This window comes from Podarcis filfolensis (genome assembly GCF_964270895.1).
Source record: "Podarcis filfolensis genome assembly, chromosome: 15".
NCBI classification, from domain to species: domain Eukaryota; kingdom Metazoa; phylum Chordata; class Lepidosauria; order Squamata; family Lacertidae; genus Podarcis; species Podarcis filfolensis.
This window is the reverse complement of record NC_139618.1, coordinates 658,068-685,853: the sequence shown is the minus strand read 5'-3', so window position 1 is coordinate 685,853 and position 27,786 is coordinate 658,068. Positions and strand designations below refer to the sequence as shown.

At 55.7% G+C, this 27,786-nt stretch overlaps 1 protein-coding gene and 1 long non-coding RNA gene across 5 annotated transcripts in view; one reads left to right on the top strand and one right to left on the bottom strand.

Moving 5' to 3' along the window:
• SMG6 (SMG6 nonsense mediated mRNA decay factor) overlaps positions 1 to 27,786 on the bottom strand; it is an 88,765-nt gene that overhangs the window by 10,328 nt on the left and 50,651 nt on the right. For all 4 annotated transcript variants that reach the window (XM_083587421.1, XM_083587422.1, XM_083587423.1 and 1 more), the window contains exons 13-15: positions 21,690 to 21,891; positions 4,099 to 4,275; positions 1,787 to 1,933 (exon numbers count right to left, since the gene is read on the bottom strand). In XM_083587421.1, coding sequence (XP_083443547.1) covers positions 1,787 to 1,933; positions 4,099 to 4,275; positions 21,690 to 21,891 — 526 coding nt within the window. The remainder of the gene's footprint in view (positions 1 to 1,786; positions 1,934 to 4,098; positions 4,276 to 21,689; positions 21,892 to 27,786) is intronic.
• Positions 4,283 to 17,848, top strand: LOC310750262. Its single transcript, XR_014542033.1, has 2 exons — positions 4,283 to 5,252; positions 5,285 to 17,848. It is a non-coding gene; the product is annotated as an uncharacterized lncRNA (long non-coding RNA).

Below are 27,786 nucleotides of genomic sequence, written 5' to 3'. Positions count from 1 at the left end.
AGAGCCACCCACCCAGAGGACGCACGGCTCCCTGCCGGCTCTCCTTGCTGCCTTGGCTCCAGCCAAGCGAGCTTCACGCTCTCTCTCCCCTGTGCCTCATGTGCTGGGTCGCTCTGGCTTGCCAGAATGCAGGGCCCTTTCTTCCTCTCCTCTCCTCTCCTCCTGGCAGGCAGGCAGAGCGGCTGGCTGGCTGCAGCCTCAGCCATTGGGCCACGGTGGGCCTGGAGAGCAGAGAAAGAGAGAGCACAAGAGAGAGCGCTGGTGGTTCTGGGCCCGCAGCCAACAGCCGGCGGGTACACATGTGCGCTGCTCTCCCAGTAGGGCCTTCAGCGGCCCTGTTTTACAACCACCTCGGCACAGACTCCAGAGTTCACGCATATGGCTAGACAGATGTGTTTGGCTGGCGTTCAAGGCTGGGAAATGAAGAGTTATGGAAGTGAAGAGGGCCCTGGGCACTGCAAGGAGAGAGAATTTGGGGCGGGGGGGGGGGGGAGAGGAGAGAAAGAGAGAGAGAGGAGGAGGGAGGAGGAATTTCCCTTGGCTGTAGGGAGCCAGCCAGCCAGCCAGCCAGCCTGCAGGCTCGAGAGGCAAGCCAGCCAACGCCCTAGGGCACACACACACTCTCTCTCCCCGGCAGTTGGCACAGCGGTGCTTCGAACTGCCGTTTGTTTCATTCCATTAATGAATGAATGAATTAAATTTGCCCACCACCCTTCATCTGTAGAGGTCGGTTTACAGCAGAATCAACAGGACTACAGGGGGGGGTGTCATGGTGAGCTCTGCTGTGGTTTGGGGGATGTGGGACTCAGGCGCAGCAAAGCCATCCAGTTCAGCTCCTGTCCTGCATGAGATTTACGATACAGAGGCGGTTAGGGACTTTAGGATTGCCACCTTGGTCCTGGAGGCTGCTGCCCCCGACTCGCCCAATGATCCGGCTGGCCCAGCAAGCGGGGAGGGTGTGCCACCCTGATGGTCCTTGGGATTGCGCTCCCAAAAGCTTCCCAGAGATGTGCGGTTGGCATCACCACTGAGGCTAATCTACCCATTTGTCTAATTCTCTTTTAAAGCCATCCAGGTTGGTGGCCATCACTGTCTCCTGCAGGAGGGAGTTCCACAATTTAACTTTGCATTGTGTGAAGGAGGAGTTTTCCTCCCGTGTCCTGAATCTCCCAACATTTAGCTTCTCTGGATGCTCACGAGATGTAGTGTTAGGAGAAAGGAAGGAAAGCTTATTTCTAGCCGCACCTCGCGTATTTTATGTTTTTTGTTCACAGCTTATTTTTGCTGTACGTTTGTTAAACTCATCTGTTGGGTATTTTTAAAAAAAGAATTCCACTTATATGTTGCATGAAATGTGTGATATGCCACCTTGGAACATTTTCAATGAAAGGCTGTTAAGAAATATTTAAAGCCAGGGGCAGGGAACCTTTTGTTGAGGCCTTAGGGCCACATTCCCTTCCAGGGGCCCCATGTGCAGGGCCAGAGGCAAGGGCCAATTATGCACATTTAATTTAGCTTTCTACACTAGGCTAGCTTCTGCAGACACTCAGACACCTCCCAAAACCACGTGAAGTATTAAGCAGAGCTAGAAAGGGGCTTGGGAGATTTCCAAGGGCCGGGCGCTGAGGCTTGGAGGGCCGTATTTGGGGCTTGAAGCTTCCTACCTCTGCTATAAGTAAATGGATACATGCATGCAAGCTGAGATTCCTGTGCTGCAGGGGTTGGACTAGATGACTCTAGGGACCCCTTCCAGCTTTACAATTCGACCACACGCCCCAATGCAAACCTGGATCTTGTCTTGCCGGCGCTGCTGTTCAGCCACCTTCCTGGTCAGCGCTTGCTTCTTGGCCCGCAGCTCCCTGATGTCCAGCTCTCCGCCGCTGCCGTCGGCCTCCGAGTCGTCCTCAAAAGCCTCGATCCGGACATCGTCCTCCTTGTCACCAGCCAGGAGAAGGGGAGGAAGAAGAAAAGAAAGGGTGGTTGGGAAGGACAATGGCAACAAAGGAAAGCTAGCAAGCTATATGCAGCGCTTTTGGTCCCCGCTCCCTGTTCCGTCTTCCCACCATGAACACTGGGAATCGCACGGTTGATCTCGCTGCAGGAGGATGGGAGCCCCTTTAGGGAACTACAATTCCCAGGGATCCTTGGGAGCAGGCGCTGCACCGTGGCTCACCCCTTCGCCTCCTCACTGCAAGAAACTCCTCCTGCTGCTACTGCTGGGAAAGGGGTGGAGAGGACCAAGGGCGGGGAGACGTTCCCCATCACAGAACTGCAGAGTTGGAAGGGACCCTGAGGGTCATCTAGCAATCGCAGCGGAAGGACTCCTGACAGACTCCACCACCTCCCAGCCCCTCGGCTCCTGCATACGCACCACATGTTTCACAGGGACACACAAGATATTCTGCTCCAAACCCCTTTTGAAAAAGGGGAAAGGAAGCAGCAGCAGCAGCAGCAGCTGATTGGAGGTCCTTGTCTCCTTGGCCCAAGGCTGGGCAAAAGGGTCTCCCCAGCTTCAGAATCCGAAGTCTCTCCTCCTCTATCCTGCACAAGAACCTCAGAAGAGCCAGATGGATCAGACCAGTGGCCCCTCTAGTCCAGCCTGCTGTCCCCACAGGGGCCAACCAGATGCCCATTATGGGAAACCCACAAGCAGGATCTGAGCACAAGAGCCTTCTCCCCTCCTGCAGTTCCCAGCAACTGGGATTCAGAAGTATTGCTACCTCTGACCGTGGAGGCAGAGCCAAGCCCCTGGGCTAGTAGCCACTGACAGCCCTCTCCTCCTCTGTAAATTTGTCTGATCCTCTTTTTAAACCTATCCATGTTGGCGGCCATCCCTGCCTCCAGTGGGAGGGAGTTCCATAGTTCAACTCAGCACTGCGTGAAGGACTCTCTTTTATCCATCCTCAATTTCCCAACGTTCAGCTTCAACACATACCCTTGATTTCTCACGTTATGAGTGACTTTTCTTTATCTGCTTTCTCTATGCCATGCATGACTTTTATAAACTTCTATTGTGTTGCCTCTCACTCGCCTTTTCTCTAAAGTAATCCTCAAAGTTGCAACCTTCCTTCACGGGTTCCCTCTCAATTCCCTCAATTATTTGGGCTGCCCTTTTCTGATCTTTGTCCCTGCTCTAAAATATCCTCTTTCAGGTGAGGCGACCAGAACGGTCCTCCTCTGCGGATTTTATCTGTAAGCCGCCTTGCGTCCCGGTCAGGGAAAAAGGAGGGGTGTAAATAAACAAATCTGTCCCATCCTCTTTTAAAGCCATCTAGGCTGGTGGCTGCTTCCTGTGGGAGCGAGTTCCGCAGTTTAACTCTGTGGAGAACGAAGGAGGACTTTCTTCTGCCTCCCACCCCCTTCCCGTTCTCTGACCTCCTGCGAGATCCTCCTCAAGGCAAGCGCAGCCTTGCAGAGCAGCTGGCAGGGATGCTGAACGAACACCAAGCGCTCACACACTCTCACACACGGACGGCCTGCAGAGAACCCCGGGCTACAGGAACAAGCCGGGGCAGAAAAACAAGAGGAGAAATTCCTTAATCACATCAGGATGTGTGTGTGTGAAAGAGAGAGCGCGAGAGGCAAAGGGAGGGCAGGGAAGAGGAGGCGGGGGGGGGGGGGAGAGAAGAGCCAGCACCAAGCCCCTCTCTTCCTGTATGTGGGCTGCTGTTCGGCGCTGCTTCTCACCCCCCCTCCACCGCCCCAATAAACTCGATCCTGAGCCTGAACCCTCACCCTGCTCTGCCTCCCACCCCCCAACCCTTTCCTGCTGGGCCTGAGCTGCACGTTATTAAAGCTGTGCCCCCCACCCCGAAAGGAATCATTATTTGGAAAGCGCATCTGGAACTCATCGCTGTTGCCAGAGAGAGAGACAGAGAGAGACAGAGAAATAAAGGCTGCTGGCAGGAAGGGGCACATATGAGTGCAGCGGCAGCGGCAGCAGGACCCCCCCCCCCCCAAAGGCTGGTCTTCCTCCTCCTCCTCCTCCTGGCCAGTTATAAATAGCGGGGAGCGCGGCCAGCCCAGGCCCCGCTGGGGCAATTGCTCCTGCTGCTGCCTGCGCTGATCTCTCTCTCTCCCCCCCCCGCCCTCCGGTACCTGATCTTCCAGTTGTTTTCCCTCTTGGCTGGCTGCTTCCTTTCCCATGGCGTCTGGGACGGGGGCCACTGACACATACTTTCCACCCTTGAATGCCAGCAATGGCTCTTCTTGGCCACAGAGGGCTTCCAGGAAATACTTCAGCACAGTGACCCGCTTGCAGTCCGCCGCAATGACCTACGGAGGAGCCAGGATGAGAGAGATGGAGGGGGTGGGGACACACAACAAGATACAGAGGTCAGAGGGCATTGTCTGGGCAGGGGGGACGGGACAGGGCGCAGGCACGTAGCAGAGCCAGAGGGAGACCCGGGTTTGAGTCCTGCTGGCAGCACGGCAGCAACCAACCTCTCCGACACTAAACAGGCTGCTGGGCCGTTGGCCAGGAGAGGAGAGGGCATCTGTGGCTAAGGAGAGAAGCAGTGGGGCATAGTGGTTAGTGTGCTGAGCGAAGGCCTGGGATCAAATTCCTGCTCAGCCAGGAAGCTCACCAGCCGACTTCGCCCTGGTCACTTGTCTCTCAGGCTCACACTCTACAGGGTTGTTGTGGAGACTGAAGGGAGAGAGGGAGAAGGTGCACACCACTGTGGGCTCCTTGGAGGAACAGCGGGATATCCTGTTCTCCAGATCCTCGGAGCTTCAAGCTGGAGATGCCAAACCTCCGATGGAGGGGGCGGCTCTTGTGGCATTATGAGAACATGATCTGAGAGACTTCTCTGCCCACTGCGACTGCTCATGACAGCAAATGGGCTTCTGAGCTGGATTCAGCTCTGGGACCTTCCCGTTTATGCATCTATATTTAAACCACCGTACCTCTCTTTATCAATTTCTATTTTTGAACCATCATATCTATATCAATCTCTAAACCTGGCAAACCTTTGAAGCAGTTGAAACAATATAAGAGTTCAATACAATAACAGGTGGGAATGTAGATACAGAAAAGGGGAGCGTTTTAGGGTGCTCCAGCATGAGGGCCTGTTCCAGCCACATGTTGGATCTGCCCAGGAAAGAGGCTTTCCAGGTCTGGCAGGGCAAGCTGCCAAGGTGCCCCACTCCTGTAACCCACAGGAGAGCCTCTGATGGGCACCAGGTTGGCCAAGGCTGGCCAAAACTGTGCCACCCTTTTCCTCCTTGCGGGTTTCCCTTTGGGCATCTAGGTGGCCACTGTGAAGAAAAGCTGAGGGGCCAGATGGGCCACTGGCCTGATCCAGGAGGCTCTTGGACCAGACCAGCACCCTGCTTTCCACAGCAGCCAAGAAAACACCCAAAGCAGGATTCGAAAGGGACGCCCCTTTCCTGCTGCAGCTACCCAGTGAATGGTGCTCAAGAGGGTAGACTGGGTGCCAGCAACCTTTTTCAGCCCTGGGCCGGTCCACCGTCTCTCAGACCATGTGGGGGGCCGGACTATATTTTTTGGGGGGAGGGAATGAACGAATTCCTGTGCCCCACATATAACCCAGAGATGCATTTTAAATAAAAGGACACATTCTACTCATGTAAAAACACACTGATTCCAGGACTGTCCACGGGCCGGATTGAGAAGGCGATTGGGCCACATCCGGCCCACGGGCCTTAGGTTGCCTACCCCTGGGGTAGACTGTGCCTGGATGTGGAAGCTCCACGTGCCCATCAAGATCAGCAGCCCCTGCCAGCCCTCTCCTCCTCCTCGGATATGTCCAATCCTCTCCAAAGCCTCTTACGCCAGCAGCCATCACTGCCCCATGTTCCAAGTCAGTGACGCACCCGGGTGAAGAAATCCTTCCTTCTCTCGCCAGCCTGGGAGGGCTGCGATCCTTGACAGGCTCGGCTCTGATGGACAGGGCTTCCGAGAGAGAGCCTGCAGGGCGGTCGAGCCAACATCCCTCATTGCTGAGGGAAGTGGGAGGAGGGAACCTGGGCTGGGGAGGGAGAGAAGGGAGGGCAGGCATCCCAGCACTGCTGGCGCAGACTCCTGCTCCTCCATGCCCATTTCAAAGGCACAAAAAAGCAGGGTGGTGTTTTTCTTTTTTTTGGGGGGGTGCCCTCCTTCCTGCTGCCCTCCTTCACTTCAGGGAATTGGTGCTTCTGCTGTGGCCAGGTCTCCCCCAGAAGGGATTTCAAGGTGAAAATGTAGACCCACCCACCCCCAATGGCAAGTGCCCATGCTGGCTGACTGCAATGCCAGCCAGACAAAGGAGTCACAGAACTGTAAAACTGGAGAGTACCCCCAAAGGTCATCCAGTCCAACCCCCTGCCATGTAGGAGTCACAGGAGCCCCAAGAGTCTGAGAAAAAAATGAGATGGCAGGATGGAAGACGGCTGCCGGGCAGCTGTTCCCCCTGTGTCCTCAGCTCCTCCCGCCTTGTCCCATTCTGTGCGGCATCCTTCACTGAGCTACAGACCTTTCCGTGAAAGTAAAGGAAGACTCTAGTCCTCATGGCTCTCAATAAAAGGCTGAAACAGGAACCTAGGAAGTGGCCTTATACCCAGTCAAACCAATGGTTCATTTAACACAATAGTGTCTACACTGACTGGCAGCAGCTCTCCAGGGTTTCAGGCAGGAGTCTCTCCCAGTCTAGGAAATAAAACAACTATTTGACTTTTAGAAGACGTGTGAAGGCAGTCCTGTACAGGGAGGTTTTAAATGTTTGATGTTTTATTGTGTTTTTAATATTTTGTTGGGAGCTGCCCAGAGTGGCTGGGACAACCTAGTCCCTGGGACAACAATAAAGTTATTATTATTATGACCTGGAGATGCCTTTGGGGGTTGAACCAGGAACCTGCTGCCGGCAAGACAGATGCTGTACGGCCCTCCCCTGCCTGCAGAGAAGACGGTGAGCCCTTTGGGCGCAGTTGCCCTTGACCGTGAGCACTGGAGGCCTGGCCTGCGAGAGGGGATGCCTGCTGGCCAGCAGAGGGATCAAGGGGGAAGAAGCGTGCCCCACAAGCAGCACCAGCAGAGAGGCCCCCAGCACTCTCTGGGCCAAGAGGGAGGGAGTGAGGGGTGCTGGCCTAGCCCAGGTGGCTCCCTGTGGAGGCTGACTCAGAGCTGCCTGGGCTGGTGGGGAAAGGCAGCTCTGCTCTGCCCGGGAGAGAGGAAGTGCTTGCACTTCCCCTGCCCCCTCGAGCTGCCAGCTTCCTCTCTGCCGCAGGGTAATCGGAGTCCCCTGGCACATGGGCCATCAGCTGCCTCACCCCGCCGTGACCTCCCTGGCCTGACATTGCCCCCCACCCGGCAGGAAGCAGGGAACATGCTGCAGTGGGGAGGGGGGAGGAGCTGCTCCCCCTCCCCAACAAGCGTGGGTCTGCCGGTGTGGGGAGAGAGCGAGCAAGAGGGGGTGTCCGTGGGACGCAGCTGAGGCGGGGAGGCCTTGGAAGTGCCACAACTGGCCAGCAACCCACCTGGCCCGCCTTGAAGGGTTGGGGTATGGGAGCACCCTCTGAGCACCCAAGTCTGGGCACGGGCCTTGCATGAAGGAGATGCCAGGTTCAATCCCCAACGGCATCTGTCGGCAGGGGAAAAAACCACTCCTGTCTGAAAAGCCGCCCTGTGAAAGGGAGCCTAGAAACAGAGGGAATCGTGTGGAGTGCTCAGGATAGAACTGGTGCTGCCAAGGTCCTCTGAGAGTCCCCTTCTGGATCACTCTGGGTTTTGGGCAGGGACTGCGGCCCGCCAATTCTGGTGCTGGCCCTTTGTGGCTCCTGGCTCCTCCCCCTCTGCCCTTGCGAGCCAAAGCCCAGCTCCTAAAGTTTCGATCCTGCGACTGGAAATGTTTCCCCTGCCCCATCCAGTGGACCTGACAGGAGACGGGTCTGGACGGGGGACAGAGGGCGGAGTGCTGAATGGAGATGCTGGCAGGCCTGAGCCCCTGGCAAGACAGCGTGGCTCGCCCTGGCCTGCCTTGTGGTGCGGCAGTGAGAGTGCGAAGGACGATAATGCACTCTTTGGCACCAGGTGACATAAATCCCGTGACCGGGTTTGTGGGACGTACGAACATGAGAAGAGGCTGCTGGATCAGGCCAGTGGGGGCCCCTCCAGTGCAGCGTCCTCTTCCCAGAGTGATTGCCCAGGTGCCTCTTGTGGGAATAACCTCCGTTCAAGGGGTTTCTCTGGGTCCAGGGAAGCGTTGGGGTGTTGCTGCAGAGAGAAGGCGGCGCTGGAAGAATCTGTGCATGGGGGGAAAGAGGTGGCAGGATCCGGCCAAGACTTGGGGCTCTGTGCCACACACCCCAGAGGCACAAACTTCCCCTGCAGCTCACATTCCCTGGACCACCTCGAAAGGAGGCTTGATTTACTGATCGCCTCCCCTCTGTTAATTCCTGACACCTTTTGGCTGGCTTTCACAGTTTGTCTGAAGCGCTTGGGAGCGAGAGAGCCAGCACAGGGTTGACACCAGCCTTGACTGGGAAAGGTCAACCTCGCCAGCCCCTTGGCAGCAAAGCTGGCAGCTGCAGCACAGGACCCGGTGGGGGCAGGAGATGAGGTGGGGCTCAGGAGAAGGCCCAAAAGCTCTCCTGGCAAGGAGCTGGTGAAAGTGGCTGCCAGAGCCTCCCTTCCTCCTTTGCTGGCAGAGGCTCCTCGGAGCACTTAACAGGTGATTAAAACATCAGGACAGGAGAGACCCTGAGCCAAGCGCTCCACTTGGCCACATTTGCACACCAGGGGAAGCTGGAGGCAGCCCCATCTCTTTGCTCCCCTGACCATGCAGATGCCCCTGTGGTTCCCAAAGTGGGTGGTGTCACCCCTTGGGGGCAGTGCAGTTTCCTGGCAAGGGGGCAGCAGAGGGGCACTGGAGGTGCAAAGGACTGTCGGACTGGGAAAGCTGGTTTCACTGCATCAAATTCACCCGTTTTGTTGAATTAAGTTAAATAGTTCCAACTGGATTTTGAATAAATGTGCAACCAATTGTTCCTGTTATGAATTTCATTGTGTTCGGGAAGACCACTATGCTGAATAATGCTTTTTATAGGGTAGGGGGCTCTGGGGAGGAGTTTGTGGAAACAAGGGGGTGGGGGCCTGAAAAAGTTTGGGAACCACTGAGCAACGGGCCTATTTGCCGCCCACTCCTGGCTGGAGGTCTGGCCCTGAGCAATGGGAGAGGCACCCCCTGAGGTCATGGCAGGCCTTCGGGGCTCTGCGGCAGGAGTGGCGCAAGGGCTGGCAAGCTGGCCACCCTGAGCTGCAGGGCTGGGCTGAATCCCACCTGCAGGAGGAGCACCAGGCAGCTGCTCTGTCCCTGGGGGAGGAGAACGTGGGTGCAAGCCTGGCAAAAGAGGTGGGCAGGATGATCTGGGAAGCAGGAGAGCGGCCTCATCCCCACTGGCGCTCTGGCTCGCCCACTTCCAGGGCAAGTCCCTGCCAGAGAGGGCACCAGAAGGTGCAGGCTCAGCAGAAGGGGTGGAGGCGTGGCATTTGGGGGCAGCGTTCCGCTGAGCTACCAACAAGTCATCAAAATGCTGTTCTGCAAAAAAAGGCTGAATCCTCTGCAACCGTTTCCGAGTCACGCAAACAAAGCAGCGCTTGCACAATATGCAATGGTGGGGGAAGGCCAAAGAGCCACTGCAGGCAAGCACAGGCTCCCCAGCCCAGCCACAAAAGCCTCGCTGTTTTCCACGACTGTGGTGGCTGCTGCCCACATGCTGTCAAACCTCCTTGGCAGACTCAAACAAACCCAAGCTTCTAATTCTGCTGCTGCCAAAACCTGAAACAGATGCAGAATCCTGCAGTGGCAGGAAGTGCTTGCGGCAGCCATGGAGCAGCACCCACCTAAGAAGAAAGAGCCTGCTGGATCAGGCCAGTGGCCCATCTAGTCCAGCATCCTGTTCTCGCAGGGGCCGACCAGATGCCTGGGAGAAACCTGCAAGCAGGATTCGAACACAGGAGCCTTCTCCCCTCCTGCCTGCTCTTTTCAGCAACTGGCATTCAGAAGCATCGCTACCTCTGGCTGTGCAGAGCTGAGCCCTGGGGGCTAGTAGCCTCCTCCAGGAATGTGCCTCCTCCTCTTCGAAAGCCATTCAAGTTGGTGGCAATCTTTGCCTCCTGAGGGAGCGAGTTCCGCAGTTTAACTGTGTGCTGCGTGAAGAAGGACTTTGTTCTATCTGTCCCAAATCTTGCAACTATGGACAACCTCGGCAGAACAGGAAGAGTCAAGGGTGACCTGGGGAGGCTTTACAAGGGCAGAGAGAGAGAGAGACTGAGGGAGCTTTCACTTCCTGTCCGGACACCACAAAAGCGCCTCCCTGCTGCTTCAGCCTTGGGCGAGCGGCAGGTCTTAATCTGGGCACTTGCTCTGCCTCCCTCCTATTCACAGGCGCTGGGACGTGTCTTTTTCAAGGGCTGAACGCCTTCCGAAGGTGGCCGGGGCCTGTCCAGGGGCCTGGATCCATCCTTTCCGTGCCTGTTCTTCCTCCTCCCTGGTTCCTCCGGAGGAGGAGAGGGTCGGAGGGGAGGAAGCCCCCCTCCTTCCCCTCCCTCCCCTCCACGCCCTCAACATGATCTAGCTCTTGGCGGAACCGCTGGCCAGACATTACCAGTGCTGGTGGAGCAGGAGCAGGAGCGTTCCAAGGAGTTGCTGCAGGGACCCAGAGAGGAGGAGGCGGGGGCACCAGGAGGGTGGGGGGAGCAGGCCAGAGAAACGGGGAGAGGCTCAGCTCTGGGAGTTCAAGGCAGGGTTGATGGGCTCTCTCGCTGGCTCTCTGGCTCGAGAGGGACATCCCACATTTCAGGGAGCTGCGACTCCGCAATCCATCTCAAATCTGCAGAGAGCCCAGCTGGGCAGGCACCTCTCCACGTCCTCTTCCCCCCGCCCTGCACCTTCAACAACAAATCTCAAGCCTTGATCGGAGTTAGCTCAGCGTTTCCGAGCCTCTGACAGGAGATGGGAGGTGGGGATGGGCCACAGCTGGCCAGCTGCAAACCTGGGCGTAGTTTGTTCCGCTGCCCGTGGGCCAGGCAAGACCTCTCTCTCTCTTTCTCTCTCTCTTTCTCCAGATGAGGCTTCTCCTACCGGCTGCCTCCCCAGGCAGGTCCTCCTGCCAGCAAAGAGCAGGAAAGATTTTCCAGCCCATTGTCTTATCCGCCCCAAGATGCACATTTCTCCCCACTCACTGCTGCCAGCTGCGTCTCTTCCCCAGGCACGGAGCGTCCTGGAAAGAGAGATACTTGCCATGAAGGAGGACAGGGGAGGAATGTTCTGCAACCCTGCTTCTTCTCCATGTCACCCCACAACAGGGCACCCCAGATGAAGGGGTGGGGAGGCAGCAATGCTACCGAATGCCAACTGCGGGAAACCACAGGAGCGGAAAGGGCTCTGCCTGTGGGTTTTCCATTCAGGCATCTGGTTGGCCATTGTGAGAGCAGGATGTTGGACTAGGTAGGCCACTGGCAAGGTCCAGAGAGCGACCAGAGAACCAGGCTCAAGCCCCATCTTGGAGGGACTATTGTGGGGCAGATCTGTGGAGCCAGAAGGAGCCAAGCGTGCCACCCTGCCCCTGAAAGGTGCCCCCAAGCATCCCTGGCAGACGTCCTTTGAGGAGGGAACTGTAGCTCAGGGGTAAGGCACCCTCCTCTCCTCTCACCCCAACGGAGAGGGACTCTACCTCCATGCAGAAGGGTGTGAAAAAGGGAGCCTTTGCCAGGAGGAAGAAGAGGCGCTCACTCCTGGCTTGACAGCTCATTCATTACACCAGGGAGAACCACCAGCAGCAGTGCCATAGAGCAAGTCCCTGCACGAAGCCCAGGGAAGAAAGCTTGGGGGGGGGGCTGTAAGGGTGCTGAAAATAAATAACAGAACCATAGAGTTGGAAGGGATCCCCAAGGGTCATCTAGTCCAGCCCCCTGCCACCACAGCTAAAGATTCACAGAACTGGAAGGGGGTTCCTGCAGGGATTGGGGCTGCTCTGGGTTGCTTCTGCCCCTGGGAGAGAGAGAGAGACAGTTCCCCTGGATGTAGGAGGGAGCCTCCATCCCTCCCCAGGCCCAACCTGCAGATGCCACTGGAGGACTGAGCCTGGGACCTCCTTCTGCATGCCAAGCAGGAGTACTCTGCGGCACCTTCCTGCACCCTACACCCCAATTCACCTTGAATCTTGGGGGAGAGGCATTACCAGAAACCATTTCCAGAAGCCACCCATAGGAAGGGAGGAATTTGGAGGACAAACAGGGTCACAGTCCTGGATGCTCTGAGTGGGCTCACGAGCATTGCCACAAATGGTGCTGGGACTTCCCACTTTCTACACCTCATGTTAATAATATTCTGGAGAGGGAGGGAGGTCAGGTGTTTGTGCAGAGCCTGCGGGGTCAGGTCAATGGCCCACCTGGTCCAGCATCCTTTTCTCATGGATGGCAGCCAACCAGATGCCCCAAAGGGAAACTCACAAGCAGGATCTGAGCCCAAGAGGCGCACTCTCTCCTCCTGAGGTTTCCAGCCACTGGCACTCAGAAGCATTGCTGCCTCTGACTGGGCAGTCAGAGCAGAGCCACCACAGCGAGTGAATATCAACAGCCCTCTCCTTCTCCATGAATCTCTCCAGTCCTCTTTAAAACCATTCAGACTGGTGGCTATGACTGTTTCTTGTGGGAGGGAGTTCCACAGTTTGCCTGTGCCGCGTGAAGCAGTCCTTTATCTGACCAGAATTTGCTCAGAGAAAAGCTGAGGAGGTTTGGGCCCAGGGCCTACAATAAGCCCTGTCCTCCTCCTTCTCCATGCTGACAGGGTTGTTCCCCCCAGCAAGAGGCCAGCCCTCATGGAGGTGCAGGCTTCTCCCTCTCTGCAGAGGGAAGCTCACACCTTCTGCCTGGAGGGCTGCCTCTCTCTCCCCCCAGTTGCCTCCTGGTGACCCTGCTCTTGACACCCCGGCAACCAGGTGCAAATATTTCCCCACCAAGCCAGAGGCTCTGCTTCTCTCCCCTCGGGAGGCTCCTTGATGTAGATCCAAGGGAGGTGAGGACATCAAAGGGACTGTGCAGGTTCCCTCAAGAGAATCAGAGGGGGACTCACGCCAGCTTTCAAATGCAAATTTGCTCCAATTTCAGTACTTTTTTTAAAAAAGCAAACCCCAAACCAGCACCACCACCAGCTTATAGATGCTGCTGGAGTCTAAAGGAAGCCAAGCTTGCCTGGAGGCACCTCTTTTGAGACAAGGCTGTGCAAACTCTCAGGAGGGGTCATCCGAATGGCGGGTGTTGGGCACCTTCGCCCACCCTATGCAGACCTCGTGCAACTTGCCCATTGCACAACAGAGCTTGCTGCCTCTGGATATATTGTCAATGCTGGAAGGGGACATATTATAAATGAATAGTAACATTTCATGTCCCCAACCCAAGAGCATTCTCCCCTTCTATGGCTTCCATAAGAAGAGCTTGCTGGTTGAGGCCATTGAGTCTGGCATCCTGTTCTCAGAGGATTATGAGGACTAGGAACTTGCCACTTAAAAACAGCCCAAGAGGAGCCTGCTGGGTCAGGGCAATGGCCCATCTCGTCCAGCATCCTGTTTTCACTGTGGACAACCAGGTGCTCGTTATGGGAAACCTGCAAGCACAATTGGAGCACAAGAGCAACTCTCTGCTCCTGTGGTTTCCAACTGGTATTCAGAACAGTTCTGCCACCCTCAGAGATGTGGGGAACGCCAGCCTAGGAGAGGGGCTTTCTCTGCAGGACCCCCTAAATTCCGGAAGTCCCTCTCTGCAGAGATCTACCTAACCATTGGTGGTTGGACCTTCGGAGGGACTCAACTCTATGGGTGCAATTTAGATGCTGCTCTCATCTATTTCGCTTGTTCTCTAATTGTAACGGCTTCATAAACGTTTTGGTAATTGCATAATTATAGGGTTGAAACCTGCCCCGGGACCTTATGGTAAGAAATCCTATTAGCAAACAAATGTATTTGGATGGAGGTTAAGTGCTGCTGTTGAAAAGCCACCTCAGGTGACTCTGCAACCTGGAGGCTGCAGGCAGGGACTCTGGAGCAGGGGCAGCCAAGGGGGCACCCTCCGGGACTACAACTCCCAACTCCATCCCTGCCCACTGGCCGTGCTGCCTGCCAGGGCTGGTGGCCCACTCTGGAGGCTGACAGCACAGTCATGCAGTACACACCCCACTCCAAGGCACCTCCAGAGCTCTTCTGTCCAGCAGTGCCAGCACAAAGGGAGGCTCCTTCCTGGTCCTGAGCAAGGACTGAGAGAGGATGCAGAGGCCGGTGGTCAGGATGGGCAGAAGAGGGGAAGCCGGGACGTCCCACACACTGTCTGAAGTTGCCCAGGCCACTCTCTCTCTGGGCAGGAAGTTGGCCCTGCCTTGAGCCTCCAAAGAGGCCTGGCTTGCAAGCCCAAAAAGCACCTGCTTCCTGCTGGAAGGACCAGGGAGGGGGTGGTCCTGATCCTTGTGCCCCCCTCCAAAAGCATAGGTGGGGTGCTCCATCACTTCCGGGGAGAAGCTGCACCCCCAACCTTGAGCACATGCCCCCCACAATTGTGGCCACTCTATCAGCTCTCCCGGAGGTGGGGGCACCTCTGGCTGTGCCTTCCCAGCTCGGCCCTCGGATCCTTGCCACGGAGCCGCATATTTTTTAAATTTGATGTTAATTATCTCCTCGGAATTACCGTACGCAGCCTCTCTCTGGGGATCCGAGGCAATTAAGGGGAGATAAATTTCATTCCGCGGAGCGAGCTGTCAAGCGGATGAAGCAATTCCATTCCCCCATTTGAAGTGGGAGCTCTGGGTCATGCCTGGTTTATTTGAAACGGTGCCATCACCTCAAGCGACTGATCTTATCTCGCGCCTCCCCCCCCCCCACGGCAGGGGCACTGCCGCAAGTGATGACACCTGGCCGGCCGCCAGCTCCTCCCAAGATGCAGCTGACACAAGAGAGGGGCCGCTGGGTGCTCCGATCCAAAGGAGATTGGGGGTGGGAGGAGCGCTGGGAAGGCTCAGGGCCTGAGTAAGAAAGAGTCTGCTGGATCAGGGCAGTGGCCCACCGAGCCCAGCCTCCTGTCCTCACAGGGGCCAGCCAGATATATGCCTGGGAATCTGTGAGCAGGACCAGAGCCCCAGAGCCCTCTTCCCTCCTGGGGATTCCAGCGACTGGTTTTCTGAAGCATGGCTGCCTCCAACCATGGTGGCAAAGCCTAGGCACCATGGCCAGTAGCCATCAATAGCCCTCTTGTCCTCCATGAATTTGTCGAATGCCATCCCAGTTGGTGGCCATCCCTGCCTCCTGTGGAAGGGAGTTCCACAGATTAACTGTGCCCTGCTGCATGAGGAAACTCTTCCTTCTATCTGTCCTGAACGTTCCAACTTTCCGCTCCTTGGATTTTCGCAAGTTATGAGAAGAGCAAAACTTTCCCCTGCCACTTTCCTCATGCCGGGCATAATTCAATGCACTTCTGTCATGTCAGCTCTTGCCTTTTCTCTAAATTAAAAAGTTGACCTTTCCTCCCAGGGGAACCAATACATCCCCTTGATCGTTTCAGTTGCTTTTTTCCTGAACCTTCTCCTTGGAGGTTTTTAAGCAGCGGGTGGATGGCCCTCTGTCTTGGATGCTTCAGCTGAGATTCCCTTCCAACTCTATGATTCCTTGATTCTGTGAGTGGCCAAGCAGAAGACCCAATGGGAAGCCCGAGAGCCATCAGGACCAGAGCTTAAGAGAAGGGCTCTCCTGCTAGGGATTCCCCAGTAACAGGCATTCAGAGGAATGGGGCCTCTGGTGCTGGAGACAGTATGCAGACAGCACAAGAAGAGCCTGGCTGCTGCATCAGGCCAAAGAGGGCCCATCTAATCCACCATCGCCATGGCCAACAAGATTCCCCCATGGGAAGCCCGCAAGCAAGCAGGACCTGAGCGCAACAGCAGTCCCCACTTGGGTGTCTCAGAGGCATTTACATCATCTGGCGCTGGAGGGAGAAGAGAGCCCTTGGGGCTTGGGACCACTGAGAGCCTTCCTCACCTCCATGAGTTTGCCTGGAGATCTGCCCTCTGTGAGGGATGCCTAAAGGCCTTTGGAAGGGAAGTCGATCCCTTGGCTCCTTTGCTCCCAGCCATAGGGAGGCCTGCAAGGAGGGTGAGTGTCTGAGCAGCGCCTAATCCTTCTCCTCCTCTCCACCTGCCCCTCACTGGTGCTCACTGCCCCTCCCCTTTCACCACTTCATTAAGCACTCTGGGATCCCCTAACGATCTTTCCAGAGGACCAGCAGCCCCTGGAAGGGAGAAGGCAGAAAAGCTGCTGAGTCCAGCATCATTCTTGGCCAAGAGGCTTGCTGGGATCCAAGCTGGCAAGGTGAGCGAGCTTTTGTGGGGTGGGATGCCAGACTTTGCTAGTCCTCAAGGACATTCCCTCCTGCCAGATTAATGCCAGCTTGGGCACCCATATGTCCCCAGTTGCTTCTATTTAAAGACACCTGAGTTTGAAGTTTCAATTTGTATACACCTGCAGAGCCTCTCCACCTGCCTTGCGGAAAGCAGGACCAGAGCACCAGAGCCCTCTTCCCTTTGCCTCCTCGTTTTCTTGAAATCTTTCCATTCCAGCTGGCCATGACATAAATTCTGTAACTTTAAGGAACAGTGCCTGGTGCCTGCTTTTTCCCTCCTCCCTTCCAACAGCTTTTCCTTTCATGCTGTGACTTTTTAGATTGTAAGCCTGAGCGGAGGGACCATCTTATCACTGACATCTGCAAGGTTGCTCTGGTGGTTTCTATGAAGTAATGTGCATTTGTTGCCTGATTAACCAGGGGCGCCTTTTCAAAAGCGCATTATGGGGCTTTTGTTTTAGATTAAGCAACTGAACATCCCAGCCCTACAGTGTTCCCTCTGTATGCTACTATGCTAATAGCAACCTGCTCTTACGTGGCCAAGACAGGACCAGCCAAAGTGAAGAGGGAGGCGGGATGTCAGCAGGCTCAGACAGACCAAGGCTTGCGGGGGTACCAAAGCCAACAGAATTTCCTATAAGAGGCACCTGGTTGGCCACTGTGAGGACAGAATGCTGGCCTAGATGGGCTCCCTTTGGCCTGATCCAGAAGCGAGACTCTTCTTTGGTTCTTAAGAGCAGGTGAGGCTCCGGAGAGGCACCGCAAGGCTGGGATAGAAAGAGGAGCCCACAGCCTGCAAGGTGGGCAAAGTAGAGGGGGACTCAGCCCCTCCTCTCCACCCCACAATTCCTCACAGTGCAAGGGGGCTCTTCCTCGTGGGCGCATGCCTGGCTGGGTGCCCCCTGGCAGGCACCCAGCCTTGTGTCATCGCACCTGGGTGCAAGAAGCACTCTGTTGCCGCTGGGCCGTTTCCTCACCCCCTCCCCGTCGTCTTCCCGTCTTTCTACCTGCACAGCTGTTTCCTTCCTGGAGGCTGGAGCAGACCCTCCCCCCCGCCTCAGTGGGACGCGAGAGGCTTCTGTAGGTGCTTGGGAACAAGACGGAACAGAAATCGCTTCACACCTGGCTCCGAAATTACAGAACGCTGGCGCCCGGCCAACGCAAGCCTGGCAGAGCCCCAGCTCCAGCGGACATCAATTACGAGGGGCCGACAGAGCCTCTGCTTCCCGCAAATCTGGGGCGCCCCAGAAAGGGAACCTTCGGCAGCCGCCCGAGACTTCCAGGTGGGAGCCTTTTCCCTCGGATTCCGCACCCGAGATTTATGGCTCAGTTCAGTCTGCCCCCCCCCAATCCTAGCTCCTCTTTCCCCTCCAAGTCAGAGACGCTCCTGCGGGTTTTCTCCAGGGCTCGCCTCTCCTTCGTCTCAATGCAAGGCTGGCCTCAGATTTAAAAAATTTAATTTTCATACAATCACAGAATTGTCGAGTTGGTAAGGATTTCAAGGGACATCCAGGCCCACCGCCTGCAATGCAGGAATCTCAGCTAAAACATCCATGATTTTGATGGAAATGATAAATATTACAAAGCAAACGATTGTTTGTCATCCAGAATTAATATTGCTGAACACTGTCAAAAGAATTGACCTCGGCAGCTGAAACAGTCATTGCAACTCAACAGAAAACGGCCCAAAATCTTATATTTGGTACCCTCTGGAACAAAGCTGGAATGGAGAAAATTAGGCACACTTTGAGTTTTTGAGAAAGGCTAGAACCTCTAGATGCTTTGAATATGGTTTGAAATTCCATTGTTACATATACAAAGGAAGTATCACTTTCAAGACAACTCTTGGTCCAAGCCTGGCAAATCTAGAAGATCAGACAAAACTGATATTCTTTACTTGGGACTGTGCAATTTTCACCCATGTGCAACTGTACTCATTCAAAGTGCCTGTTTCATAGTTTTGTTTTTCATTTTTTCATCTTTACCCGTTGTTGTAACTGTTCTCTGTCTTATATACATTATATAAATAAATTAAAGCTTTACAAAAAAAATAAGAAATTTTTTTCCTTCCAGTAGCACCTTAAAGACCAACTAAGTTAGTTCTTGGTATGAGCTTTCGTGTGCATGCACACTTCTTCAGATACACGAAGAAGCATGCACACAAAAGCTCATACCAAGAACTAACTTAGTTGGTCTTTAAGGTGCTACTGGAAGGAAAAAAATTTTTTTGTTTTGACTATGGCAGACCAACACGGCTACCTATCTGTAACTAAAAAAAATAAGGTTCCACTTGCCACAAGTCGCCCCTTGCTGAGTGCACAAGAAGTATTTGCCGGGGGTGTCATCCTGTCTCCCCCAAGCCAAAAGCAGAGGCAGCGCACTCAGAGGCTGCAGCATTCCCTGTAAGGGACACCTGCATCACAGAGGCAGAAAGGGCACCCCAGAGTTCATTTAGTCCAACCTGCTGCTGGAGAGAGGGACCATATGCAAAGCGCTTTACAAGCCGCAGAAACAACAAAATACACAACACAGGTTGTGTACCCGTCTGATCCAACTAAGACATAATTAAAAAATGTAACATTAAAATAAACAACTTCATATCAAATAAATGTAATATTCCATAATCCATTCAGGATATAATATTGCACAGGCCAAAAAATAAAAGCAGAGAGAGAGGAACTCTTGCTTCCACCCTGGATCTGAAGGAGGCAACCCCATCCCTGGGCACATTGCTTGCGACTGCACAACGAAAGGGGCCTGGTGCATGAAAAGGAGACCGCCCCCCGTTGCCCCCCGTAGCAGATACAGCAGGAGAAACAGGCTGCTGCAAGGATATAGGGAGGGGGAGGAGGGGGGAACTCTCCTCTCTGGCTGGTCCTGCAAATGAGAAAAACACAGCCTGGTTTCTGCTGGGGGCCTTTGCTGGGACCTCGGGGTGGGGGTGGGAGGGGCTCCTGGCCTTTTTTATTATGGGTATTTAAAAACCTCTCTTTCCTTTCTTCTTCCTTTTTTTTGCTATTAACATGTGACATGCTTAGGGGACGGTTCGGGTTTCAAGACCCCCTGTGCTCCAGTGTGCAAAAGGCATTAGCCCTTCCCGTTCCCCCGCACCTTGCCAGCTGGACACTCGGTAGCCAAAGCCAGAGGTCTGCAGCCCAGAACGGGGCAGCCGCCACTGGCCTAGCCTCCTGCCCAAAGACTAGGATTCGAGGGGTAAAGCTCTTGGGGGCAGCATTTTTTTTTTACATACAGAAGGCAGGGACATGGGATGAAGTTGAGAGCTGGAAGATTCAGGGCAGATGAAAGCAAGTCCTTCTTCATGAGCTATGGACCTCTCTTCCACAGGAGGCAGGGATGGACACCCGCTTGGATGGCATTATAAGAGGATTGGACAAATCCATGGAGGAGGATAAAACTATTGATGGTTATTCACTCTAATGACTCTGCTCTGACTCCACGGTCACAGGCGGTGATGCTTCTCAGTCTCAGGGTTTGCCTTTAGGGCATCTCATGAGTGAGAAGAGGGTGCTGGGCCAAATGGGCAATGGGCTTGATCCAGCAGGCTCTCCTTTTGTTCCTATCCAAGGTCCAAAGAGGAGAGCTCCCAATCCCAACTCAGGAGGTGTCATCTTCATAGGACATGGGTGCTAAGAGAGGCCTCGATTTCAGGCCAAGTGTTGGCGGGCTGTGCAGGGTCTAGAGTTGCACCCCAAAAAAAGCAAAAAAATAATAAAAAAAAAGCAGAGACATCACCTTGCTGACAAAGGTCCGTATAGAAAAGCTATGGTTTTCCCAGTAGTGATGTATGGAAGTGAGAGCTGGACCATAAAGAAGGCTGATCGCCGAAGAATGGATGCTTTTGAATTCTGGTGCTGGAGGCGACTCTTGAGAGTCCCATGGACTGCAATAAGATCAAACCTCTCCATTCTTAAGGAAATCAGCCCTGAGTGCTCACTGGAAGGACAGATCCTGAACCTGAGGCTCCAATACTTTGGCCACTTCATGAGAAGAGAAGACTCCCTGGAAAAGACCCTGATGTTGGGAAATATGGAGGGCACAAGGAGAAGGGGACGACGGAGGACGAGATGGTGGGACAGTGTTCTCAAAGCTACGAACATGAGTTTGACCAAACTGCGGGAGGCAGTGGAAGATAGGAGTGCCTGGCGTGCTCTGGTCCAGGGTGTCACGAAGAGCTGGACACGACTAAACGACTAAACAACAAGCAACAAAGGTGCTGGATACCACAAGAGGGGAGAGGAGCTGCTCTCGCGCTCAAGTCCTGCTTGAGGGTTTCCTATTGGGGAATCTGGTTTGCCGATATGAGAACAAGACGCTGGATGAGATGGGTGCCCTTTGGCCTGATCCTGCAGGCCAGTCTTATGTTCTACAAAAGAGGAAAGGGAGAGGTGACATGAGAGCCAGCTTCAGATATGGAAGGGCTGTCACATGGAAGATGGTGCAAGCTTGTATTCTGCTGCTCCGGAGGCGAGGATGAGTGACAAGGAAGGAGATTCTGACCGAACATCAGGAATAACTTTCTGATGTTAAGAGCCACTGAGCAGTGGAGAGGACTCCCTTGAAGGTCCTTCCTTGGAGGCCTTTAAATGGAGGTTGGGTGGCCACCTGCCAGCGATTCTTCAGCTGTGATTCCTGCTTTGCAGGGGGTGGGCTAGAGGACCTTTGGGGATCCCTTTCAACTCTACAATTCTATGAACCCCAGAGAGCTGCTGCTGGTGGGGCAAGGGAAGCTGCAGGAGGTCTGGCAGGCCCCCCCATCACCCCCACTGGGTGCTTCTTTTCACTTCCCCGCCAACCTTCTTTATCGCCCGGTCTTTAGAGGAAGAGAGATAGATCTGGCCGGCTTCCTCCTCACGCAGGGCTCTGCAGTCGGGGCGGGGAGGGGGGAGAGGAGGAGGCTGCGCGGAGGAGCGTGATGCAAGCCATTTGGAGGAGCTGCAGAGAGCTGCCAACGCAAGCTGCGCTCTTTAAACAAGGGAGGAAATGACCGTATCTACGGCATGCCAGCGAGCGCACTCACAGACACACTCTCACACACACTCTCTCTTACACACACACACACACACACACACACACACACACACACACAGCAAAAGGAAGTCAAGAGGGTTTTTCATGACACAGAGCGGGATGTCAGCGGCTAAAAGGTCGATATTTTCCCTTAACACCCTTTTCTCAATGACTTAATCGTGTTCCGTTTGCACAAAAATGCTTCCCAAGAAGAAACGGCCTGGAGGGTTGCGGAGGGGGGAGACAGAGAGGAGGAGGAGGGGCGCCGTGCCCCGGCCCTGACCTTGTCCGAGGATTTCTCCACGTAGCAGGGCTCCTGGGGGGCAACCAGCAGCGGGACGAAACCCGAGAGCAGGCGGTCCTCCTCCAGGCTGAGCAGGGCCAGGTCCTCGTCCGGGTCCTTGTAGAGCGGCACCTCCGACTGGTTCACGGCCGTCAGGATGTTGCAGAAGTCGGCCAGGGTGGCCCACACGTCCACCGAGACCCTGCAGGGTGGGGAGAAGGAGGGGGGAGCTGAGCAAGGCAGGAGAGACCCCCATCCCCAGGACACCGCAGACACTCTTGCTCAGGAGATGCAACTTCCCTGCAGGGCTGGGAAGGCGAGGGCACCCCTTCCCCTTCCCCTAAAAGATGCCTGCCCCCCATGTCACATAGGCTGGAGAGGCCTCTTCCCCATTATCTATTGCATTTCTACCCCACTCTCTTCTCCAATGAGCTCAAGGGGATACATGCCATTCTCCTCCGTCCCAGCAAGGTGGCTCAGGCTGAGAGGCAAGAGGGGCTGGCCTCCAAGGTCACTCTGTGTGCTTCATGGCCGAGCGGAGATTTGAACCCTGGTCTCTCCCAGGCCCCAGTGCTGGACTCTAACCACTACACCGCCACTGTCTCTCAACTACTGAGCTCAACATGGACTCTACGGAAGACAGCAAAGAGGAAAGGGGGAGGCCCAGGGACACAAGGGGCACACACACATGCACACCTTTAAGGCTAAAGGGGCCAAAACGAACAGGCTTTGTCCGGTTGGGGAAGGATCTTGCAGAGAGAGCAAAGGGAAAGCACAGCGAAGGGAAGGATAAGTTGCTCCGAGTCTGGTGGAGAGTGCCAGGCTCTTGGGCACCCACTGGGTGCCCACTCTCCTCACTTGCTATTGGAGCCACGCTGGCTCCTGGCGGAAGCATGACAACAGCTGTGGGCCAGTTGAGGGCCAAACTGGGCTGGCCGTGGCCCCTGAGTACCTGCTCTGCATGCAGAAGGCTCCAGCTTCAAACCCCAACTGCGTCATCCCTGGGGAGGGTTGGGAAAGACACCTCCAGGGGATGCTGCCAGTCCGTGTAGGCAAAACTGACCTGGATGGTAGCTTCCTATATCCAGCTTCAACTCCCGGAAGCATCCCCATTAAACTGTGGGTAGCAGTTGCCAGCAAGCAGCATTCGGAAGCACCAGTTTCCGACCGTGGAGGCAGAGCACAGCCACCTTGGCGAGGAGCCCTCCAAAGCCTCCTCCTCTTCCTCCATGTGTTTGTGCAATGCTCTTTTAAGGCCATCCAGGTTGGTGGCCATCACTGCCTCCTGTGGCAGGGAGTTCCACAGTTCAACTCTGAAGAAGGGCTTTCTTTCGTCTGCCCTGACTCTCCCGACATTCAGCTTCAGGTATGTCGTGAGAGAGAGACATGAAAGGCGAGGTGGGGGTGTTTGCTGGCATCCTGACACCAGTTTCGCTTCTGGCCGCAGCTTCACCCTCAAAGGCACCCTGGGGAGGAGGGTGAGGGGTGTGTGCAGCATGTGGGTGGCTCTCACACCCCGCAGAGCCGAGGGTGAGAACAGAGAGTGCCATTTGGGAACTCTTTCAAGTGGTGCAAAGAGGTGCCTGGAAGAGCATGTCACCACGGCTGGGGAAACCTCAGAAGCCAGGCTGGGCAGGGGAAGAGGAAGCAGAAAAAATGATGCAAAGCAATCAAAAAGGGTGGAAATGGGCCAAGCAAGTTGTGCTCCCTTTGCAGCACTTTTCGCAGAATTGTGGTGTTGGAAGGGACCCCCGAGGATCATCCAGCACAACCCGCTGCAACACAGGAATCACCGCTGATGCAAGCTCTGTTTAAAAGCCCCTAGGGAATCATAGGGTCGTGAAGGACCCCAAGGGTCCTCTAGTCCAGCCCCCTGCAATGCAGGAATTGCAGCTAAAGAAACCCAGGCGACAGACAGCCATTTTTTATTCCAATTCTCAAAGCAATCTCGCCCGGTTGCACAACGCTGGCAATGTCACCTGCAGCTGCCATCTTGGGCTCCAGAGGGACCTGGCACAGGAGCTCACTTGGAGGGCTTGCTCCCCACCGAGCCTGCATTAAGGATTGCAGCCCCAAGAGGGAGTTGTGGACGATACTGACCCCCTGCCCAACGACAAAACGTTAACTGGGTGCCTTGCAAAGGACTGTATTCTTGAAGTGATGGAAAACGGGAGGAGTCTCAGTGGTGCAGGACGTGGCAGTCCTTCCTAAGGTGTAGCTGTGGTTGGGGGTGGGTGAGCAGGGAGAGGAAAGGGGCACAGCTGGGCATGACCTTGGGGTCACTGCCTCTCTCAGCTCAACCCACCTTGCACCACTGGGTTGTTGCCAGGATTAAAATGAGGAGGGGGAGAACCAGGGACGCTCCTCGGAGAAAAAGGTGGACCAGAAATGCCAAAAACGAATGAGTAAATAAATATTGTTGGAAGCAGCCGGCCAAGGACAATGAGGGTCAGTTTGCAGAAGCAGGGGGTCATGTTCTCATGCTCACTCCTCAAACCTCTTTTCAAAAAGTGTTCGCTTTCAAGAGGGACGTTTTTCGCCGTGGGACCAGAGAAAAGGGTCACTCCAGTGGTGGCAGGGAAAGGGAACCCCCTCCTTGCCCTCTCTCTCTGTGCCCGCTCACCCTGGAACCAGGGAAGGTCTTCCATCCTCGGGGCCTACGACAAGCCCCCCACCCCAACACCTCCCCCCCCAGCAAGTGGCTCCAGGTGGACAATCTGCACTCATTTATTTGCTGGAATCAACATGCGGGAAGGGGGGAGGAGAGAGAAAAGCCTTGCATTGAAACGAAACATCTTGTTTTCAAGAGTGTCCTGGGAGCTGGGCGGAATGAGCTGCCATTAATCAAAGCCCAGCACACCATCAGCGCCTGCCTGCGCCCCCAGAGCCTTGGTCGGAGGGAGGGAGGCAGGGAGGAGGGGGCCCCCAGATCGTGGCTCCCCCTCCCCACTTTGCCCCGGCCAGGTCTGGCTGTCAGAAACATTTAAAAGGTGGAAAACGCACACAGAGAGAAACAGGAGTAAATATGTGGGGCTTTTGGGGGGGGCGCGCGGGCGGACGATGTCCAAGGGTCCCCCATGATGTAATGGGAAAAGGCTTGGCTTGCGCTACCAGCTTGAAAATAAACAGAGCCTGGAGGGTTAAAAGGAACTGAACTTTCCACGAACTGCCCCCCCTCCAGATCCGCACCAGAGGAAACGTATATGAGCAACGGTGCTGCCCCCCCCGCCCTGCGCTGCCCCACGGCCCTGAGCTTATCCTTGGGGCCTTGGCTGCAGAGACAAGGGCCGGATGCAAGAGGACAGCTCTGGGCCACCTCCGACGTGCGATGCTGCTGCCCATGGGGCGCGGGGAGGAAGGATTTGGCCAGGCTTTAGGCGGCCTGATGCTCCCACCCCCGCTGGCAGCCCCCACCAGCAGTGTGAGTCCCCCACCATCACCCGCCTGGGGCAGGAGGCTGGGAGGCGGCAGCAGAGGGAGGCAGAGACCCCAGGCTACGAGCCACAACGGCTCTGCTTCAGAGGCTCTTGGGCTCAGATCCTGCTTTCAGATTCCCCCCTGAGACGTCTGGTTGGCCACTGGGAGGACAGGAGGCTGGGCCAGGTGAGCCACTGGCCTGATACGGCAGGGCTCCTCCTATGCTGTCATTGCCTATATGGACTGGCAGAAGTGGCTTTCCAGGGTCTCTGGCAGGGGCACCCTCAGCCCTTCCCGAAGCAGACTCCTTCTCCGTGCAATTCAGGCACTTCGTTCCTGAGCTGCACCTCCTTCCCTCAAATGCAAGGTCCCGGGCCTGACGGTCCTGAATTCAGGGTGGATTTCACAAGAACAGCTGCTTGACCCCCGGCTGGACTGGACTGCACCACCGAGCGCAGTACTTTGGCTGGCAGCAATGGCTCTCCAGGGGTTCAGAGAGGGGGGGATACTCCACTAGCCCTTCCCAGAGCTGCCCCGGGGGCTGAGCCTTGGGCCTTCTGCACACAAAGCGGGAGCTCTGTCCCCTGGGCACCTGCTCACTACCTGACCTTGAGAAGGGTGTGAGAGCAAGGAAGGGCCCCCAAGAGCAATGCTCTAGGCCACAGGGCAGTTCTCCTTGGGCGAGGATGGGTGCACTGCCTTGGTGCTGGGCAACCCCGAACCAGGCAGGGAGAATAGCTGCCTTCTCCCCAAAGCACGCCCTCCTGGACAGAGCAGCAAAGACCCCGTTTTCTGGGACTGCCAGGCTGCAGGAGGAAGGGCCCGGGTGGGGTGAGGACTGCCCACCTTTATCTGCCGCCCTTCTCCCAGCAAAGCCAGGCAATGTCTTTTCCTTCCTTCGTCTTGCATTCCTGGGCTCCAAGGGCAGGGAGACTGCCCAGCCAGAGCAGGTCAGGGTGACTGGGAGGCTGAAATGGGGGCACAGCCTGGAGACGAAGGAAGTGGGGCATGGATGGTCGGGGCGGGGGTAGGGGGAAGGACTCTCTTCCGAAACTAACCTGGGTTGGGGGCGAGGCCTGGGCTCCGGAGGCTTGCAGGAAGGGATCCCCGAGTACCGTGGGGCTGCCTGGGGCCTCCTCGCACGCACCCCCCTTCCCACGCGCTGAACGCCAAACACAATGACCCCATGTTCCAGGCCTGCGGGGGCCCCATGGAGGTGGCCGTTTCCTGTGTAATACCAGCCTGTTTAAACACTCGCACTCACCAGCCCCACAGCTGCAGCTCAAACCCGGAAGGAGTGCGGTGGAAGGAGCCCAGCGCTGCACTCCAGATGGCAAACCGCTCGGGCCTTTTGCTCTTGCTTTTGGGGGGGGGGAGGGAAGGCAGCTCAGCTCAGCCGCCTCTCCCAGCAACTTCTTGCCAAGCCCCCATCCTGCTAAAAGCAGCCCCTACAGACAGGTTCCCCCCTCCCAAAAGATGGCAAAGGTCAAAGAGCAGGAGGTGGCAACTGGGGGTCCTCCCTCCCCACAGCTCTCCTTGGGGCTTGTTCCTTGGGCCACAGGCAAGTCCAAGGCAGAAGGGAGAGAGAGCTCCATGTCACTGGGCTCCTGGTGGGGAAAAAGACTTCTGAGTGGGGCAGGGCTGTATGTGGGGTGTGTGTTTCTTATCCCTTCCTTCTATTATCCCTTCCACCTCTCCATCTCCCTGGCACATCTCCTCCTCAAATCACGTCCAAATAGTACCTGCATTGTTCTAACCTTTGATAATAAACAAAAATATCAACAAATACTACGGACCGGCAGCAAAAGATCCGTTTTAGCAAGCAGTCTTTTTCAAGCAGTTGTTTCATCGGATGGCTCACTCCCAAAGTAAGTCACTGCTTGATGCCAGTCATCACTTGATGCATTCCAGCACTGAGGTGCGCTGGACTAGATGAGCTGGGGGTCTCTTCCAACCCTACAATTCTCTGGTAAGAACGCAAGAGGGGTCTGCTGGGTCTGGCCAAAGGGGTTCTTCGAGTCCCACCTGCTCTCACAGTGGCCAAGCAAATGCCCCAACGCTCAAGCAGCATTCGAATGCAGGAGCGCCACCCCTCCCCCCGAGGGCCACTCTCCCTCTTCCCCCAAGGAGCTTTGGCCAGGGCAGGAGGCGTCCCTGAACGCTGACCATCCCTCTGGGTTACCTGGGTGAGGAGGGTGCATACCTGTCAAGTATCGTTTCGCTGTGATTCCTGCACTGCAGGGGGTTGGATTGGATGACCCTCGGGTGCCCCTTCTGACTCTACCATTCTATGCGCATCTGAACAACCCCCTGGCTGAAATGTCACTGTACAAAAAGGCCACATCCATTGCTCTGGCCGCGCCTGCCACAAAACCCCACTGCATGGGGACCGTATGTGGGATGTGACATGGCCCTCCGGTCTTCCCTCTACCCCTCACCCCAAGAAAAAGCCACTGCCGCCCTTGGGCACAAAGGAGGCGTCCTTTCCTCTTTTTTCCTAAAGGGGTAAAAACAGTTCCCGGTTCTGGGCTAAGCGAAACACTGGCTGCCGGACACCGGCTTCCTTCCTAGGCCCTAGGAAATGCCTGCTTCCCCCCAGCGCGTTCTCCCCCCACCTGGCCCGAGCGCCAATGCCACATCCTCCGTCCCTGCTCCCCCCTCCCTGCAAGAGGGGAAGAGG